The sequence below is a fragment of the Accipiter gentilis genome, chromosome Z, assembly GCF_929443795.1.
Source record: "Accipiter gentilis chromosome Z, bAccGen1.1, whole genome shotgun sequence".
In the NCBI taxonomy this organism is placed as follows: Eukaryota; Metazoa; Chordata; class Aves; order Accipitriformes; family Accipitridae; genus Astur; species Astur gentilis.
In genome coordinates, this window is record NC_064919.1 from 12,019,575 (window position 1) to 12,039,215 (window position 19,641).

The 19,641-nt window shown below is 40.4% G+C and overlaps 1 protein-coding gene across 12 annotated transcripts in view; it reads left to right on the plus strand.

The window, feature by feature from the left end:
* The window catches only part of PALM2AKAP2 (PALM2 and AKAP2 fusion), a 271,043-nt gene that overhangs the window by 212,866 nt on the left and 38,536 nt on the right, over nt 1-19,641 (plus strand). For 2 of the 12 annotated variants that reach the window (XM_049796119.1, XM_049796120.1), the window contains exon 1: nt 1,989-2,205. The exons of the other annotated variants lie outside the window; for them this stretch is intronic. In XM_049796119.1, the coding sequence (XP_049652076.1) occupies nt 2,146-2,205 (60 nt within the window). In that variant the 5' untranslated portion in view covers nt 1,989-2,145. Of the gene's footprint in view, nt 1-1,988; nt 2,206-19,641 lie in introns of those variants that run through there. 12 annotated transcript variants of the gene reach the window in all.

Below are 19,641 nucleotides of genomic sequence, written 5' to 3' on the forward strand. Positions count from 1 at the left end.
ATGCATGTGGACGGGCTTGTTTCCATTGCATGCCAGTTGTTTGCATATCTGACCAAGGGAAGGTTCAAAGGATGTGTGGAACGGCCATTGCTCACCAAAATTCTTATTTCTACCCTTAACCATACTGAAGTAACTTGATGTTACTTCAGCAGAAGGCACTTGATCTCTTTTGTGTTTGCAGCCTAAGTCCTCCTGTAATCCATGTTCCAGTCATGTCCAGATTCTTACTGAGGAACAGGATTTGTCCTTTGCTCTTTTTCTGGTTGTTATAAAAACATACTAATTGGTGAAATATTAGCCATGGTACCCAGGTTTGTTCTGTCTTAAATCACTTTCAGCTACTGAAGAAATAACCAAAGTAATTTGTTGCTTCCAAAATGGTCTTCAGAGGTGTCAAAGCAAAAGGTCAAAATACAGAGAGAGGTGAAGGAAAAGAGAGTTCCTCCTATCTGGTTATCAAGGAAGGCCGTCTCAGTAAGCTGAGCAAAAGCCAGGGCTGTATGTACTGCGCAGTCAAGGTTGTATAGAAATTGTTAATGCCACTGCTAAGTGATGTGTGTCGTGTATAATTTGAATAATTTTAAACAGATCTGCACTTTCACATTTTTTTGAATTGGCATTATTTCTGTGTTAATTGTGTATGTGCAACAAATACCAGTATAGTAACAGATTTCTCAGCTGAGATGGAGCTCAGGTGTGTGTTTGTTTTTTGCCAAATACTTGGTGAAAGTACTTCTCTAGGTTTTTTCCATGGCTGTCTATCACTTCACTGTCAAGAAAAGACAAAATATTTATGAGAAGGTATATTTTCCTCGGAATTTCTTTAACAAAACTACCAAGCGTGTGAGAGTGCTGTGGCTGGTATTCGTGCTGCAGTCGGACTTGCAGAACTGCCTTATAACTATTTTCAGTACACCGGGCTGATGGGGGAGCAGCGCTGTGCGCAGGTGCCTCAGTTCTCTGCTAGAAGTAGCTGTAGAGACAAGTCTTGCACAGTTCTTTCTGCATCCCTGTAATTTATTTGGGTGGGATTGCAGCAGTACAAGTACTGGAGATAAAATATTGAAGACCACTGAGTCAGACTTGAGTTAATATAAATCTAAAATTACTTATTCTTCCTCTACCAAAGCAGGGGGGGGCGGGGGGCAGGATAAGTTAGTTACTTGATCTGTGTGGCTGGATTTGCATCAGTGATGTTTTCTGAGTACAAACAACTGCCATAAAAGAAAAGCAAACGTGGCCACAGTGTGCATACAACATCTCACTGTTTTCTGAGCAGCAGTAGGGTACAAAAGTACCACTTCAGTTCATTACTGAAATAACATAAATGTAGAAAATAACAGATCTTTACTCTTTTACCAGTTCAGTCTCTTGGAGTTTAGGCCTTGGCCTCTGACTGAAAAAGTGACAATCCATTAAGGTAAACTTAACCACCAGCAAGGCTGCAGCATATCATATTTGCCATGTTGCAAAGAACTCACTTCAATGTATTTTGGAGAAAAACTCAGTCTCATTTAAGGTAGTAACCTTATTTACTCTAGTGGTTTTATCGTGAGAGTGTTTATAGCAGCTTCTGTGTGAATTTATTCAGTAAAATCATACTGATTGCCAAGTAGAGGTCAGGATACTGGAAACAGGTAAGGTGTATCCCTCTTGACAGAAGGAAAAGGGATTTCCTTTGAGCCAGGCTAAAACATAGTAATAAAAATAAAGAATGCAAAGCTATAGATGGTCTCTGATAGCTGCTTCTGGACTTTTGAGGCAGAGTCAAATGCCAGCAGTGGAAATACATACAAACTCGAGATTTGCAAGGGAGGGAGCGACCCTGTTGTGACGTGCTATCCACCATCAGCTCCTCGGTGAGGAGGAGTGGGAAGTTCAAAGGTTATCATCCTATTTATGCTAATTGAGTTTGAGCTAAGCTCTTCCCAAGAAAAAAAGCCTCTTATTGAATTAGTTATTCAGTTCCTCAGCGTGCAAGTGGAATGGCTGTAACGCTGTCTTAGAGTCTGCTCCGGGGGCCCTTGAAGAGTACAACTAAAGGATTTCTCTCAATTTAAGCATCCCTCAGATGAAAAGCAACCAGGAGACCTGAGAGACTTGCGTGCCTTTTGCTATTTAGTCTGTCTACAGAAGGGGCCAAACATGTTCAGGTACACAGCACCCTGGCAGGTCCTCTGCTTGTCCATGGAGCAGGGGCTGAGGGTAAGAACAATTTGTTTTCATACTATTGTTAAACAAGCGTAATTTGTAATCTTAAGAATGTGCTGTAAAGGGGAGGCAGCATCAGAGCTACCTATACAGAAAATGAAGGATCTGTAGGCATGTGTAGTGTTTATTCCTAAATTTTGTATTTCCATGTTGCTGTTTCTTGAGGGAACAAGTCAGAAGAAGTTATGTGAAAACATGTTGTGTATCTTTATGTGTCTCTGCATTTATATTCATACAGCAAACATATGTCACTCTATACCTCTGTATGTAGGAAAATATTGTTAATTATTTTCATTTCCATAGCCCTTTCTATCCCTAGGCTTTTGAAAGGTTTATAGGCACAAATTAATTAATTAAACCTCATAGCAGTCTTAGGAGATGCATGTTAAGGTAGGGTTGCAGCCTAGATAAGGCAAGTCTTTTATTCAAGGTCATGCAGCAAGTCATGAGCAGATAGGAGAATGAAATCCAGATCTTCTGATTCTGAGTCCCTCTAGTTGCTTAATAGCTGTTAGTTGTCTTCTAAATTGGATTTTCTTCAAGACCGTTAGCCTTGAGGACTCATGAAAGTATGACAATTAACTGTAGCAGAACAACTATGGGCAAGATTGACGTCTGAAAAGCGCAAATTTAAGTCAACTTGGCCTGTCATTATTTGTACACTTATTCTCACAGTACACTGCTGTATTCTTTTCCATGAAAGCAGTCTACTAGTCTCTGATGGCATTTAATATGAAAGAGTTACTTTGCAATTCAAAAATACCTATTACGTTTCCTCAAGTCTCCTGATTTTATTACAACTCTTGAAATATTTGGTATGGTTTTTCTTTCAAAAAATGCAAAATGCCAGAAATACCTTTAATTTTTGAAAATATGTTTCCAGCCTCAGAAGTTGCAAAGAAATACTGAAATAAATGGCTTCTAAACACTACCCCCTGATTTGCCCTTCTGCCCCTGCCCACAAAAGGAGCAAATCAAAATTAAAATGCTATTTGTATCATTTTGTTTGTACAATTTGCAAGACTTGCATCTCACTAGCTTTTATGATTTTTGAAGATTGATCTTTTTTATCAGTCTCTCTAGAAGGCGCATGCTTGGAAACAGAATGATCAAGGTCTACATACCCTACTGTTTCTCTGTACAAGGATAGCTTGCATTTGTTGTTGCTAAGTCCATTTTGACTATTCCCTTTCTAATCCTTTTATCTTAAGGGATCCAAACTATACAGATTGTATGAATCACTTATCAGTCATTATGTAATCTTCTTTGGGATGGAGGTGGGATTTTGTGCTGTCAAAATGGTGGCACCAGGACTTACAAAGTGCTGGTATTTGTGAAAAGTACCCCCCTGGAATGGGCTCTCTGGAATAGTTGTGGGATCTCCGTCAGCAGAGGTTTTAGTTTTTTAACTATGCCTTACTATATTATAAAAGCTTACTTCTGGATAAATATAAATCTGTAATATATGTGGTACTGGCTTTCACAATTAACATGTCTCTAAACACTCTGTTTTTGCAGAAGCTTCTCCCTTCTTTTTCCCCCTGGTGTCTTAATCAAGCATTACTGAAAAAAAAAAATTCAGAAAGTCCATGAAGTGCTTTTTTGTCCTGGTTCAATTTTAACACAGACAGCTCTGCAGTCATAAGTTACAGCATATCTGAGACACCCAGTATATTAGCAGAAGCTGTAGATGAAAAGAAAATTTGGCCATGTGTCCAGTGGATCCCTGAAGGCATGGCATTCTTCATTGAATTGTGTGCAGTGCAGAGCTGTTCAAGTACTAAAGCAATGATAATAAATTTTGGATGTTTGGATCCAAATGCATTAAGGTGTCAGAAAGCAGAATGCCAGCATTGGCTGCAGTTCAGTCTCTGGGCTTCTATTCAGGGTATTGCCTAAGCCAAAAATTAAATAGGGTGCCTGGGGAACACTTACATCAAATGAAATCAAGTGCCCACTTCCTGTCAAAAAGGTTAAAAGATTAAATACCTTTAATGTTCTTGCAGTACAATCTTGTGGTTGTGATACCAGCTCAAACAGGAATATGTGTATTTCTGTTCTAATTTAAATCCATTGGGCAGATGGGCACTGCATTGAAGTAAGTAGTGCCTTCAGCTTGCTTTCTTTCGTTGCTTACTCAAAAACAGGCAGACATGGCTTCCCCCTAATGAGTGGTACTGCACCCCATACAGATGAAGTCATGCCTGCTATGACTATGCCAGTCTGTGAAATCATAGCCTGCTGTCCACATACCATGCGTTCATTACACATGTGTGTGGACAACTATCCAGGATCAAGCTGGGAAGTGTTATATATGGCTGTGCTCAGAAGGTGCGAATTCCACAGGGCTTTCTCTGGGTAGTGTTAGGACACTTTGAAACCTCAAGTATGTCAATGATGTAGAAGCTGTCCATAGCCCCTGGTTTGCAATGCTGCCTTGTACATGGTGAAAACAAACAATACATTTTAATATAAATATTTGTTTCTATAAGTTATTTGCATTTCTCTATTGCAATGAGCTAATTTAGTCAAGCCAGTGATAAATTTCACATTACCTTTTGCCTGTGCAGGCACTGTTGTACATTAATATTTATTAAATCATACTAATTAGACAGTTGATGAGAGTACACCGTTGGCCTTCCTGGAGGAAGGCTGCAGTATTTCTTCTCTACTCCTAGGTAAGCCTAGGGTCCAGCCAAAATTGCCATTTAGCATTTCATACTTGGAAGACTGTCCAATCCACCTTTGACTTCCATGAAGGCTGTGGTCCACACTCAGGCTTACAGCCGGCTCCTGCTGAAGTCAGTGGCAAAACTCTCCTTGGTTTGAACTGGTGCAGGGCTGGATGTGCAATGATAATGTGGCAGTAGTTTGAAGGTACTATTTATAGTGATCCCAAAAGTGGAGAAGTTTGCCGAAACATTATTGCTAGGGGCTTTGGAGTTAGCACAGATACAATTAGTGAAAAGGCAGGGCCACCTCTAGTCTCTTGGTGCATAGCAACGCTGTTCTAAGACTAATTAGGGGCACATTCAGGCAGTGCAGTATTACCAGTAATTTGATTTAATAAATGCTGCTCATTTAAAAAGCTGTAATTTGTGTTCAGCCCTGAGGAAGTAAGGAGGAACTGCAGAACATAAATTCCCTAAAGCAGAGGCGCAGCCTTTCCAGAGGTGTGACTAAAGGACATCATAAGCCTTACCAGAAACAAACAAAGACTGTAAATAATTAGAGTTCTGCAGTTGATCTGTCAGGTTTGGCATTCTGAATTTTACTGAACTGTGAAGTGCTACAGGTTTGCACTAAATCATTTTGAATTTAAGATCAGATAAAACTGAAAAGGTCTTGTTGGTAAAGGTAAATGCAATCCTTTAATTTCATTGGGGTGCATTTTGCTTGACTGGATGGTGTTTTTCCTTTATACATCCAGCTGTTTGTTCTAACATCTCTAGATTTTAGTACTTTATTAGGTGATGTGTTAGAGGCAAGATTTGGAAGAAATTCTCAAGTTACGATTACATGCAAATAATCTGTTTCTAGCTGATGTTTCCCAGATTTCAACTACCACCTATTAAATCTGGCACTGAAAGCAAGTAAATTTTAATACCTAACCAAAATTGTTCTCATTATGCCTTCAGTGATTCAGATGAATTAACTCATGGCTTGTTCTCTTCAGAATACAGAGCTGGTACAATTTCCTAGCATTTTTCAGTAAGGAGGCTCTTGAGAGTGATTTCTAACATAGCTCTCCAGCCCTTAAAAGAACCTGTATTCCCAGGCAAATAAATAGACCCACACAGTGAAAAATAATCATGTTGTCTTACAACTGAAGTGGTGTTTTCAGACCAGTGATTTGTCTTGGTAACAAGTAAATACAAAAGCATCCTAGGAGGAGCTGGCTTATACTTAACATCATGTGGTAGCAGAAGATGACTCTGATTGCATACATTTGGATCAGGTACTGCCAGTCCTCAGCATACAAGGTCCTAGCAAAACACCTCAGTGTCCTACAAAGTAAACAGAAAAAAGGGCAATGAACACCCAGCATGGCTGGATGATGCTTGCATGTAAGTGGTTCTATCCTTTCTGTACTGCCAGGTTTTTTGATTCTGTTCTGAGTGTTGGAATAGTTAGCATTTCTCTGAAACTCTGAGTTCATGAAATTGAAGGAGCACAGAAGAATTTCAGTTTGCTTTAAAAATGATTAAAAGTTTCTAGCTTTTTCTGATTGCAGAGAAAAGCTTGGAAAAAAGTCAGACTGCCCTCTGAGGGCTTAAAAAGCATGAGGAAAATAAAAATAACTATACGGCTACACTTTTGTGCTTATAAATGGCATTTCTTGGCTTTCTGGGACTTAGTAATGACATCTGAGCAAATGGAATTAGGTTTATTGCTGTATGATTAGGAAGGTTTAGTACCATCAAGTGCCAGCAATACCTGTTTGTGCACATTATTATTATTATAGTAACATGGGTCATTTTGTCTTTGCTGTTGATAGTCACTGTTCTACAAACTGCATTTAAACCAATTCTAGCTTGTTGTTTCTGTTACTACGTGGTGCCCATAATCTGCTGTTCAAAAGTGCTCCCTGTTCTTTTCAACTTCCATTTTTTTCTTAGTCTTTAGTCTCTTAATGTTGATCTCATGCGACACAGGTCTGCCTAAGGAATAGAAGCACCTATTGCCCTTTGTTTTTCATATGACCAATGAGCAAACAATTACCTTTTTACTGGATTGAAGAGGAGGCTTCTGGGAATGAGATTTGAATGGTTGTCCTTTAAGCATTTGGGAGTGATATTTCCAGGCTGCACATTCAGCAGAAGGCACTTTCAGTTTTCTCTTGAAAACTATAAATGTTATTTCCATTCTTGTGAGGGGGAAAAAAAAAGAAAGAAGAAAAAAGAATGTTTAGACAACTACTGTTTTCTTGTACATTCCATATCTTGGAACTTAAACCTCATAAGAATTAGAATTTTGAAATAAGAATTTTAATGGGGTTGGAAAGCAAAAATACAAGCAAGCATACTTTAAATGAAAGATAATTAACTGAGTGGAAGAGGTAAAGTCCCATACTGTAGTCTTGTGATATTTATCTGGTTGCCCTTGAGTAGGCTAGCAATTTGAAACCAAGAAATATTGTTCCAAAATTAAAGAAATGCAAATGAGCAAAACACATCAATTTGAATTAATAAATCTGGGACTGCAATAATTTAATTTACAGAAGCATCTTCTAACAACAAGAAGGCCTGACTCTTTGAATAGTTCCTTACTTTCTAGGTTGTAATAATACTCCGGGCTAATTTTTAGCAACATAATTTTAACTGTGCACTTCAGAACCTAAACCTCTATTTCTCTCAAGGCCTTAATGCTCTTTGACTTTTCTATTTATTTCCTTCACTGTAAAATATATCAGCTTTGATACTACGCATTGTTGTTGGCCAAATGAGAAATATTGTCCTCAGTATACCAGCATCATTCAGCTTGGAGGCTGCTAGGTAATTTTTGAATGCAACGTCAGAGCAAATCCAGGGAATAGTCTAGGCATCAAAGCATGAATTTTGGTGATACTAATAAAAATTGGGAAACCAGAAGACAAGAAATGTGAGCTCCAAACATCCGCAGAAATTACAACAAACATCAAAAAATTACTAATATATTGCAGAATATCATGCATTCATCTCAGCTGAGCTCAGCCTGGATTTCAGATTTAAATCTTAACACCCTGCATGTAGGAATCCCAATCACTTGTCTGCCAGTGGGGCAGAAAGGAAATAATGGTGGCAGTAGACCCTAGAAATTATGGAAGAACCTGAAACAAAGGGAGGAGAAAATGAGGGATAAACAGACCCATCCCTCTGGGAACAGAGGGTATAGGAAGGTCTTATATGAAACAGAGGTCCCAGTGCCCTTGGCATTAAGAGACTGGAGAAGGCAGAAGAAAGGTAGTAATGATCAACTGGGGGAAAGAAGTGATGATATCAGTAGGTTACCTGGCAGGTAACCAGAAGCTGGCCAGCAGAAGTGTCTTAATCTGTTTTGAGCTGACGACCATGCTCACTGTCCTCCTTCAGTGAGAAAGACTTTCAGGGCCCCTTCTCAAGACAGTTATAACTACATGTTTAAGCATGCAGCTGTGTACCTTCACTGCTATTTTCTGGCAGTAATAAGAACCAGATTCTGATAATGTGTTCAAAATATATTCTGGGCCATTTTGGTATAAATTCTAAATAATTAAAACTTGGCTCCAGTTCCCATTAGAAGATCCTTGCTCATTTTGTGCTGGGAAAGCATACGTGGACTTAAGGACAAAAACATGGAGCTTTTGCTGAAGTAAATTTCTTATCATAATTCCTGGAGGAAGAACTTGTCCAAGCCATGGCAATCATCAGGGAAAAAAGTTCTTGAGCAAAGTCACAGTAAAATACATCATTAATTGTAACCCACCCACATCCAGGCACCATATCACCAGACACTTCATTGGAGGAAGGAACAGTACTGTTGGTATTCATGACTCATTATATTCATGGGTTATAAGGTTTAAAGAGTCAGCTGTGATCACATTATCACTGGCATTGTGACATAGACCACTGGCTTTCCCTAAATTGACTTCTGTTTGGATTAGAGCTTATCTTTTAGAAAAACATCCAGTTTTGATTCCACATGTCCTGCAAGGCAGTATTCATCACAGCCTGTATTAGATTGTTCCCTTCATTAATTATACTCAGTGCTAAGACCTTCCTGTTAGAAGACATGCATTATTTTACTCTTGGTCTTCCTGAACACTCCCCAGTGCAGACCGAAATGTCTTGTGCTCCTTTCTTCTCTGAGGAGTTGGCTTTGTCTGAAGATTGTTGAATGAGTGCTTTTTTTCCTTGCATAACCTGTGAGCACTTGGAAGGAGTTCTGATCTATGGCTTTAAGTACAGCCTGTCTAACCATCTAAAAAACCTTCTCAGTGTCTTCCTTCAAGTCTCACCCTTGTTGTGATGCCCACACACATCTGGCTGGGAATAGTAATGTTGATGGCATGTGCATGGCCTCCACTTTTCATCCGTACTACTTTCACCTTGTTGTCACCTGATATTGCACCCTACCTTCATGTGTCCACCTCTTTGCTTAGCTCTGATTGGAGGCTGTGACCAGGTTATTATTGCTGTGTTAAAACTAGGATAGTGTCTAGTACATTGAGGTCCACATCTGGGCTGTGTCTGGAGCTTCTGAGCATTAATCAGATTTCCTGATTAAATGGTCAAGGTGAAGAGTCTTGGTTAGAGTTCTTCGTGCAGTTTTGGCATCATTTAGGGCTGTACTTGGATTTCCACAACAAAATTGAAATATGTGTTGGCATCAGAGACTTGCATCCTTATCCTTTGGGTCAGATGAGGACAGTTGACAGTCATATGCATCCCTCACTGCAGAACAGTCAGGTTTAAAGGTGGACACAGCAGCCACGTGGACTCCAGCCTGTGCTACTAGCCCAGAAAAGAGGTTTCTGTGTACGAACCAGAGTGGTAACAGGATGCAACATGCAGGTGTGAGTATGGGTGAGCTCAACTTTGAAGATGTACCCTTAATTACACTGCAGGTTTCGGCAGTGCTTCTGTAATAGCTGACTGTCACATCACCTGAAAAAGCTATGAGCTTTTCTTTATCCTTTTTGAGACCGTGCTAATTGGTAGGAATAGATGTCAGTGCTAACGTACTGATAAGCACATTAGCCAGGTTGTTACTTAGTCAGTTGCTGAGATGTTCACAATTCCCTAATTAAAGACATATATTACCTTTGGGTAAATTCTTCTTAGCTGACTTACTCAGCGAAGCTCTGTCCAGATGTGTTTCTGGAATTTATCAGCTGACGTAATATGAAATACTTCTTTATGCACATCTGTACAGAGTCCAAAGTCAGAAGGTGTAGCCAAGCAAGATAGTGCCCACTGAGCGGAGTACCAGGGTGCTACAAAAACCATTTCTGAGTGTAAGAACAATGTGCTCTTTCTATGCCCTGACAGAACAACCTAGAGGTCTCACCGAGGTCAAGTTGAATTATCCTTTTGCAAGCTGGGTACTTCCCCTCCTAGTCAACAATGTGAATAATGATTGTCCTTGGTTTGGAGAAGTGTCAGCCCTTGGACTGTGGTGTGTATGTTTTAAATTCAGCCATCAGCAAACTTTTGAAGTAGTTTGGGTAACTTTCCTGTTGAGGTTGTGATGAAAATTAAGTAGCACTGTACATCTTTCCTTTCAGAATCTGAGATTCTCAAGCATTAGCAGTTATGTTAGTGATCAGATTGGCCTTCTGGCATATATTCTATTTTTCTTCTTGATGGGACCTTGACAAGTCTGAAACTTGCAAAGTTGAACACCTGAAATTCAGCATTTAAATCTGAATGTATATGCATCAGTAACATCTAGATACATCAGCCCAAAAAACCACTTTCTAAGTGTCAGGAACTGAACCTGGAAGTTTAACTTTAAGCACCAGGGTTCCAGTATCTTTGTTTTAAGGGCCTGGTCTGCAGTGTTTGTGGTTCCAAAAAACAATGAGCTCTGCTTTCAATACATCTGGAGCTGATCCAGCTCTCTGCTGTTGTCCATGTGCAAGTTGCCGCTCACCATTCCAGAAGAGAGGCTGTTTCCCACGTTCGTCCCACTTGCAAACAGCAAAACAACTTGGGTTTCTTCAAGTGTTTTTTTTTCAGTGAGTGACTTTTTAATAGCACATTTGTATCCTTGTATTCACAGAATTGTTGAAAGTTCATGGTGATTCTGAAGTGGTGCTATGATTATGGGTTTAATTTTATTTGCCTTTTAATACTAGACCTACTAAGAGGATTTTTTTTTTTCACCTGTGATGTAAGAAATGTTAAATGCTATCTGATGAAAATGCATTTGTTATTTATAGGTAAATCCAATTATTCAGTTAGTTAATGGATCTTAAAAATAGCTATAAGAAATGGTCATTCATATATTTGCCAGCAGCTGACTGCCAGTTCCCCCTATGAAAAACATTCATTCTGATTAATTGATGGGTGGGCATTCAGCTTTGTGAAAGGAAAACCAGACCTGTTAGCATAGCTTTATCTGACATGTCGTAGATAACAGACAAGTACGTCCTTCTTGAGCCACCCTGTAATTGCATTAGTCTGTAAACTTCTGGTGGCCTGGTTTCCTCTTACTAAACTGAATGAGAAGAGTTGGAGACACGCTTGGATACTTGCACTTGTAGATTAGAGATTTCCTTTTTTGGAGGTCTGCTTTACTGGCTTGTTTTTTCATTAAAAATGAGACGTGGTTTTTGTTGGTGTTATTTTTTGTTCTGCCAGAAAACTGTAATGCATTATGTTCTGCATGTAAAAATGTTGGTTTGTTCTAAGCTAAGTTTATTTATAGCTCACAGATCTCACATGATGAAGACTGCCAGCTTTAAGTCATCATAAAGAATACAAATTGAGTTCTGAGATTAGCTATTGTATTTATTTTTCTAGTTATGATAACTAATTTAGGTCCCTGCCTTATTTTGAATGTGTCAATTTTGATAAATTATATTCAACTCATAGAATACACATGACTCTGCTGTCATTCAGTGAGTTGCAAAGTATATAAAAAGAAAAATAAAATGCATCTTTATCCTCCTCATAAAAGTTCTTTTGAATGAGCAAGTTCTTGTTAACCTGTCAGTCAGAAAGGGAAACCACCAAAACTAACAAGTCAATGGGGGGCAGCGGGGGAAGTGCTGCATTGTTTTTGTTGTGTGAAAATCAGCTTGAGATTTTTCCCAGCATCCCGAGTTCCTAAGCTCCTGCATCAAAACCAGAGAAGCCACCTGGGGGCAATAAAGTTAGACAGGTGCTTAAGCATGTTTAGGGAGCCTATGGCAAGGGGAAGGAGTTTGGGGCAAGGGGCAGGAGCTTTGAACTGATGCCACAGGCATGCATGGCTGCTTCAGCTGGCAGCTGCCACTGCCCTGGCCCCTTCCTCTGGCCCTGCAGTTGCTCCTAAGCGAGTAAACAGCTAAGGTTTGTCCCAAGTCTGCTGTATGACCAGAGATTCCTGTTCAGACAAGAGCTAGGCAAATACCAAACAAATAGGCAGTTTGTACTTCAAACCTCAGGCTTTCAGCCTAAAAGTGATAACAGTTCCAGTACTTTTACAATAATTTTTAATAATATGAAAGAAGTCTTGGCGTTAAACCTTTCCTGCAAGCTAAACCTCTGTTTACTAACCAGTCAGTCAAAAAAGTGGCAATGAGAAATAGAAGTGATTTTAGTAGCGATTTTATTAGTGATAGTCTAAAAGTCATTAGAACAAGCTAATACTTGGTCTAAAGTTGTGACCCTAGAAAGGCATATGGTGCCAGAGACTATGGAGTCCTCCACAGTTATGCTGTTGCCCTTTTCTGCGGGCATCTGTTCAGCTATGGAAGGAAGAAGGATCGATATAAAACCCTTAAAAGGATTGATGCCAGCATGGGCGTTTAGTTTTCTTCTGGTGGACAGAGGACAGCTGTCATGAGAAATTTCTCCTGAGTCCCACATCAGTAAAATGACAACCATCCTTGCCCTTCCTAAGGTTGTCTGTGTGCAGGAAGGTGTGAGGCTTCAAAATGGGCAAATTTTGTCTGAGTTTCATCCTAGAGTAATAATCTAAGAACAGAGGCATGTGTCGTGTGGTTTCCCCCCTTTGATGACTGTCTTTCACTTAGTGGTCCTCCACAACTAATTCACAGGGTGGTAATCCAGCCCCTCCTACCTGAGTTTGAAGCTGCTCTGCCTCTCCCCCGGCCTGTGTTACAATTTTGTGGTGAAATTTTGGCCCAGTTTACCCTATTGCAAGAGAGGACTTCCTGCACTGCAGGGAGAGGAGGTGTTGGCACAGAGCCCTTCACCAGCAGCTCCCAGGTAAAATGGGGTGGAGACATCTCAGAGCCTTTACAGCATCTTGGGTGCAGTCTCATACCTAAGGCGTTAATGCCCCAGCGTCTAATTCAGGAGTTTGGTTCTTTGCCATGAGTCAGATATTTGACACGTTGTTTACACTTGTTACTTTTTCAAGCATTCCCTGGTTTTAAGTTGTCCCAGTTTGGTCGCTGCCTTACTGGAGAGAATCGGGGTCTGAACCTCTACACTCTTGGTAAAATGTAGTAGGAGGGTAGTCTCCTAAGAAAGGAAGACACTTTAAGAAATACTGATTTAGATAATTTTGTAAAATAGAGATAATTTCCTGGCTTGTTGTGAAGCACCTGGGTGCCTGCAGTGTGGTTTGAGATCTTTGTATAGTGAGACTAGAAATATGCAAGGTGGTGTTCTGTCCATCATCCCTGTAATAGCAAAAGAAATACAGATGGGCTTTGTGGGTTTCTTCTTGTGCCTATGCTTTCCAGACTGCATCCTTTAATACATGAAATTGCAGTGCCATCCCATGTTTCTGCAGCTGCCTCTGTGCAGGCTGCTACATTAATCATACAGGAATACAGGTTAGGAAGACGCTCCGAGCTGGGCAGCCTTCCCCAGACCTAGAATATGCCATGAAATAGCATATATTGGCATATGCAGAGATGCATCAGATGAAGCACAGCATAAAGTCATCCTCTGGCGCCACAGTGAATTACCACAGTGGGAGCTGCTCCCTCCTGTGTTTCCATCTAGCTATATAAAAATGGCAGGAAGAGATGACCTCCTTCCCTGTGAGGTACGATCACTGTGACTCCTGTGTGTATCACTGCTGGAGAGAGCTTTTCACTGCCCCTAAAGACAGCTGCACACAGTGGACACTGTCTAGTATAATGGTTGCAATTCCTTTCCAAAATCCTGCATCCTTGTCATTGTTAGAGCCTTAATTAGCTCAGCAGCTGGTTTGAGCCCAAGAAATCATTATGGGTTGATTTTATTATTGCTATTGTTGTAATAGGAGGAGCGAATTAAAAACAAATGTCTCAGTGCTGGTGTTTGCCTGGAGCGTGAGACAACACATTGGTTTAGAGACTGATACATTACCCCACATTGTAGCTGAACACTTGAAAATGCCGAGCAGGAATACTGCTAGGCATTGATCATTTTGTAGCTGTGTTTCAGCATTGCGTTCGGAGTGGGATCCGTACACAGAACCTCAGCAGAGGTCAGCTTGGGCAGGGGCAGGATGAACACACTCAGACCACGGGGATCTCGCTATTACAAGATGCTGTGCGGAAGGAACATGGCTTGATGCACTTAGCATGACCTCTTTCACTGAGATGTGAGCAGGTGGTGGATGGAGGAAGCCAGAGGAGAAAGAAGGACAGCTGGCACTGAAGAGAAAGCTTGAGGAAAACCAAAGACCAATACAAGGAAGAGAACGTATTCTGGAAAAAAATCAGAAAAAAGAAATTGCAGACACATGTGTTTATGTGGGTAATCATCATTGCCAGTTCTGCAGTCTCCCAAGAGGCAGCAGCTCTCATTTCTCTCTCAGCAGTGATGGAGCAGAAGACGTCTCTGCCAGACCTTCCCATGAAGGCACTGTGACGCTCATGGCTGCCCGAGAGAAAGTTCCTTTTAAGTGGCAGAAATGGTGGGAGGTATTTGCTAGATCTTGCAAACAGAGATGAGGATTAGCAATACAGGGAGAGCTTCAAAATGAACACTGTGTGTTCACAATGTGTGTTCAAGTGTGTTTACAGCTGCTGCCATGTCTTTTTATCTTCTCAAAGAGTTGTAGATGAGTCTTAGTGTGAAGGAAAATAAACCCTGTTAAAAGAAAAAAGGGAGATAAACAGTTGCCCCAGATAATTCTAAGGTTAGTAAACTGTTTCAACCAACAGCACAGTATTTGTATAGTAAGATTCGAGGTCTGTCAATACCTAACAGTTTGTAATTTCTGTATCCGGGGCATAATTCATGCTGTCTATGTTGAATCTCTAGTGAAAAGAAACTGATAAATACAGCAACACAGTCCAGTAGGGTATCAGCAACAGTCCTGTAAGCTCTCTGCATTTCACACAAGAGTACAGATTTACAGAGAGCTCTTTGCCGTCAGTCCTTAAAAGAGAAGTAAATTTGCAAGAGAATAATTTCAAAAAAATAAAAATCATGTCATCAAGAAATCATGTTGTAATATTCTTACACAATAAAAAATAGGCTCTCCCACATATTCTATGAATTAATCAGTTAGCACACAAATAAACGATATCTGTAGCCCTCTCTTCAACAAGATTTTGGTATTATACATCTTCTATTTAAATTGATTTTTTCTTTAAAAAGCACATGACTTTCATAGCCTCAGATACACTTCAGGATAAAGTATGTGCTAACCTGTATGCACGTGTGTTGACTTTCACAGTGCCTTGCCTTTCCTTCTGATTATGTGAACTTTGAGCATCTGCCTTGTCCTAGGACAAATTGTGCTGCTCAGAAATGTCTTGTCTTTGTGTAGTTTTTCTGCCCCAATATGGAAAAGCTCCTTCAGCATTCTCCTTCACCTCCCTCTCCAAAGTGTGAAAGGCAGTTCAGATATTTCCAACCCAGCATTTTTTTAAAAAAGAAAATATTATTGCATCAGGAGGAGTATGCTTATAGTGGAACATGGTGCTTATTTCAGTGCATTTACTGTTGGCACGCTCATTCCTGTTTTCTCCCGTTCAGCTTTATAGTTGAATCTGGTATCTCAGAAGGCAGTGGAATTTCAAGGGGATCCTGTAGGCCCAGAATTCACGTGGTATCACAATTTTACCTGCTTAAAGAGAAATTGATAAATTGCACTGAAGAATGAACTAAGTTTTAGCACTGGATTTATGTAGGATGTTGTACTGCAATCATATCTATACCTTTTCGCACATTGCCATCAATTCAGTGAAGCTTAATTTTATAGCAGGGAGCATTTTAAGAAATCTATAATGACTAGGAAGATAAGCCAGTGCCTCAACACAAGCTTATTGGTAAGACACTAGCGGAAAATTTTAAATAATTGCTTCTAAATACTAGAAAATGACTGCAACTAGGGAAGGCATGTTCATGTTTCTTTGATGATTAAAGATACCTTAACATTTCCTGATATGCCCTTGCTCATTTGATAAGCAGCACAGTGCTCATCTTTGTATGCCTGGAGTCTTGCTGGATGACATCTTACTTGTGTTTGCTTTTCCCATGCTTTTCTGGAGTCATAAGAAAGCAAGATTATGGATATCTGAAAGGTTTTAGAGAAATGAACTTAAGCTGGGTTTTTAGACCAGGAATAGCCTGCCTGCTCCTCCTAAGCTATGTACAGTTGTTTTCCAAGGAAAATAGAATTCTTTGAATCCTGGACTCTTGTGAAGTATAGCCTTAGAAGTTGCTGCCTGTCACAGGAGAGACTTAATGTCAGCCAGCTCATGAGCATCATTTTGCTGCTGTGCAGGATTCCCTCTGAACCCACCAGCACCCAACTCTGCTGGTGCTCGGTGATGGTGAGGGGAAGGGTGCTATGGGTTTGGGGTGGGAGGGAGGAGGTCAGAGAAAAGGAGTCTGGATGGTCTTTTCCCTGACATAAAGTAATTTTATTGTTGCTATTGTTGTTTATTAAACAGAGCTACCCTGTTAAGAAAAACAGCTACCTTATTAATAAAATTAATCAATTGTAATAGAACAAAATTGGATGTGTTTTGACATTTGCCAATATTAAGTATAGAAGAAATGGCAGCTGAGTAATTACAGCAAAAGAAGCATTAAATGCAATTTGAAATATACACATCTTTTCTAAGCTTGGGGCTGTCTGACATTTCGTAGTGTTGATTCTTGGTTTGTAATAGGCTAGTCATGTTCAGTTTATGTTGATAAGTTGCCTTGTGCTTACTGGTCTCCTTTAGGTAGTTGGTTGATAGCAGTGTGTGCTGTTACTGCAACCAAGTGTTCTTTTCTTTCCAGGCTACTGGGATTTCTTCTTTCTAATTTTCTCTGTATATGTTTAGTTAAAGTACTGTGTCTATTCAAAGCTATGGCAACCCTGCATCTCCAACAACCCCACACATTCTCTGGTTATGCTTAGAGGAATTTGGTGTAAGTCTGTTTTATTTAACATATTCAACAGAGGGTAATGGGAGGCTCTCATGATAATACCTGACTTTCTTCTGAAACCCCAGGTAAACTGCAGACAGCCTGAAGGATTTTCACTCTAACTTCAGACCTCTAGCTCCCTCAAAATTCGGTAGGTTTTCTATATACCTGGGAAAAGATTTGACTCCACTGAAGAAATCCTGACTCACATAACTGCGAACTACCCTCTGTCTTTTGCCAGTGCAGGATATGTAACTCTTCAAGATGGCACCAGACCTAAAACACTCAGATGAATAGAAATTAACAGGCAGAACTCCAGCTTGCAAGACTGGGAGTTACCTAAATATTTTGTTCTGTTTTAAACCAAACATTTTTCTGTTAGCTTTTTCAAAATTCCCAAGGATCTTTGTTTCCAGCCACCTTCTCTAAACAAATCAAAGCAAATGCTGCACACAGGTTCCTTGCTACCACAATAAATGGCTTGTTTTAACTCGGGTCATTGTGGAGTGGGGTTATTTTGTCTTGTCTTTTGTGTTTGTCTGAGAAACAGCCTCAGCATGTAGGGTGACAGGTCATCTCAAGCGATAACAGTATTTAAAATCAGTCCAGAGGAAGCTTCTTCAAATCATCTTGCATTTACGGAGAGGCGAGAGCCTGCACAGGACCGTTGCCATTGGGCAGCTGGTAGGGGACTGCTCAGTTACCCCTTTGGTGTCCGTGCACACCTAGCACTTGGGAGCACAAAGCAGCTGAAGATGGTTTGCAGCAGGACAAAGTGGCTTCCTACTTTTCCTGTGAGCGCAGGTCAGGCCGGCTTGAGTTACCTCACCTTTAACACTGAGGAGAAGCTCACTGGCTTGCATACCTCTCCAGCAAGGGATGCTGAAATGAGCTTTAGACTTTTAAACCTCAGAAGAGCGGAGGTGAAAAGTTTACTGTGAAGTGACTGAGTACCTGGCTACAGGAATTACACTGGGTGGCAGTGGTCGCATCTGCTGTCGCAGGCTGTGGTGTGCAGCTTTCACCCACCTAAGCACCCGCAGCAAAAGTGTATAGATAAGCCCATGCTTTTGAGAAGTACTGAAAAAGTGGAGAAAAGATGACAGGAGAGAGGAAGTCTTTCCCTCTATATATGGCTTTCAACAAACATAAGTAACTTCTCATTTCCGATTTGTTGTTTACTTGTTAGAGTAGATATGGAGATGAACAGCCAAACATTAACTGTAAGTATATGAGGAAAACAAGTAAGTGGGATGCTGTATGACCTTTCTCACTTGTTTTTCCAGCTATCATCTTTTCATTAAATGCTGCACTGTCAGCTGATTGGCATTTATGGCTCCAGCCCTTGTAATTTTGACAAGGTATTTTATGTTTGCTGTGCTGGGAGTAGTAACCGTGCCACGTGCTGCTTTCTCTCTGAATGGAGAATGCCCCCGAGCCCCAGTTTTCAGAGCAGTCAAGTGTGAACACATCTTTTAAAAAGTTTTACCTGTTCAGCATGGGAAATAAGAAGGATGAAGACCATTTTTAGACTTGGAAATGAATTTCAATCCAAGTAGCATCAATAGAGGGCCTCCAGGTATTATTTGAGTTGGATTGAACACAAACCTCTTGGTTTTCAACAGAGTTAAAAAGTTTTCAAGGTGTGAGTCCTACTTACATTACCCAATCCAGCTGCCAGCACAAGTAGACATTCATGTGGGTATGAGTACACATGGGAAGCATTTTCTTTCTGAAGAAGCTGTCTTTCTGTATTGTGAGAAGACACAGTTCCAACAGCAAGCAGTGACAGAGCCTGGCACTGGTCCCACACTGCACCTCCCCACAGTGAGTCACCAAGAAATTGCAAAGCACGAGTGAAATGTAAGAGCCCTCTGCTCCCCCATCAAGGTCTAAGGTGACAATTTCCTCTCAGATGTTTATTTCGGTGGCATCTTTGGGTAATTCATGCTGAGCAGTTATTCTCCTGCTGCTACGGCCACAGACCACTTTGTCTGAAATGCAGGTTTTGGGTGGGGGTTTTGCTCTGGAAAGGAGAGGTTTGAGGTGTGAGCGAGCTGTTCATGCAGCCTATCCTCAGAAATTGGTTTTATTTCTGTCTCATCCCGGTTGTCTTTATAAGAAGAACAGCAGGTCTGGTTACAGCACCAGGGGAAATTAAACTGACAGAGCCAGTTTGTTCTCGTAAAATAAATAGAAGTGGCCTTTGGGTTTAAAGTGTTTGATTTCTGCAAAAGGAGGAGGAAGAACAATTAAGATTGCTCACCAGATTAAATTCTTTGTAACTGCTGGTTATCAAACAGTCACTTAAACATGAGGAAATATTCGAGAAAACTATTTATTTTTAAAAAGTATTTGTTGCAGGAAAGAATTCTGTCAGATTGGCTTCCCTGGCAGCTATGAGCCCTTTCTGCTGAAAATTGAAAAC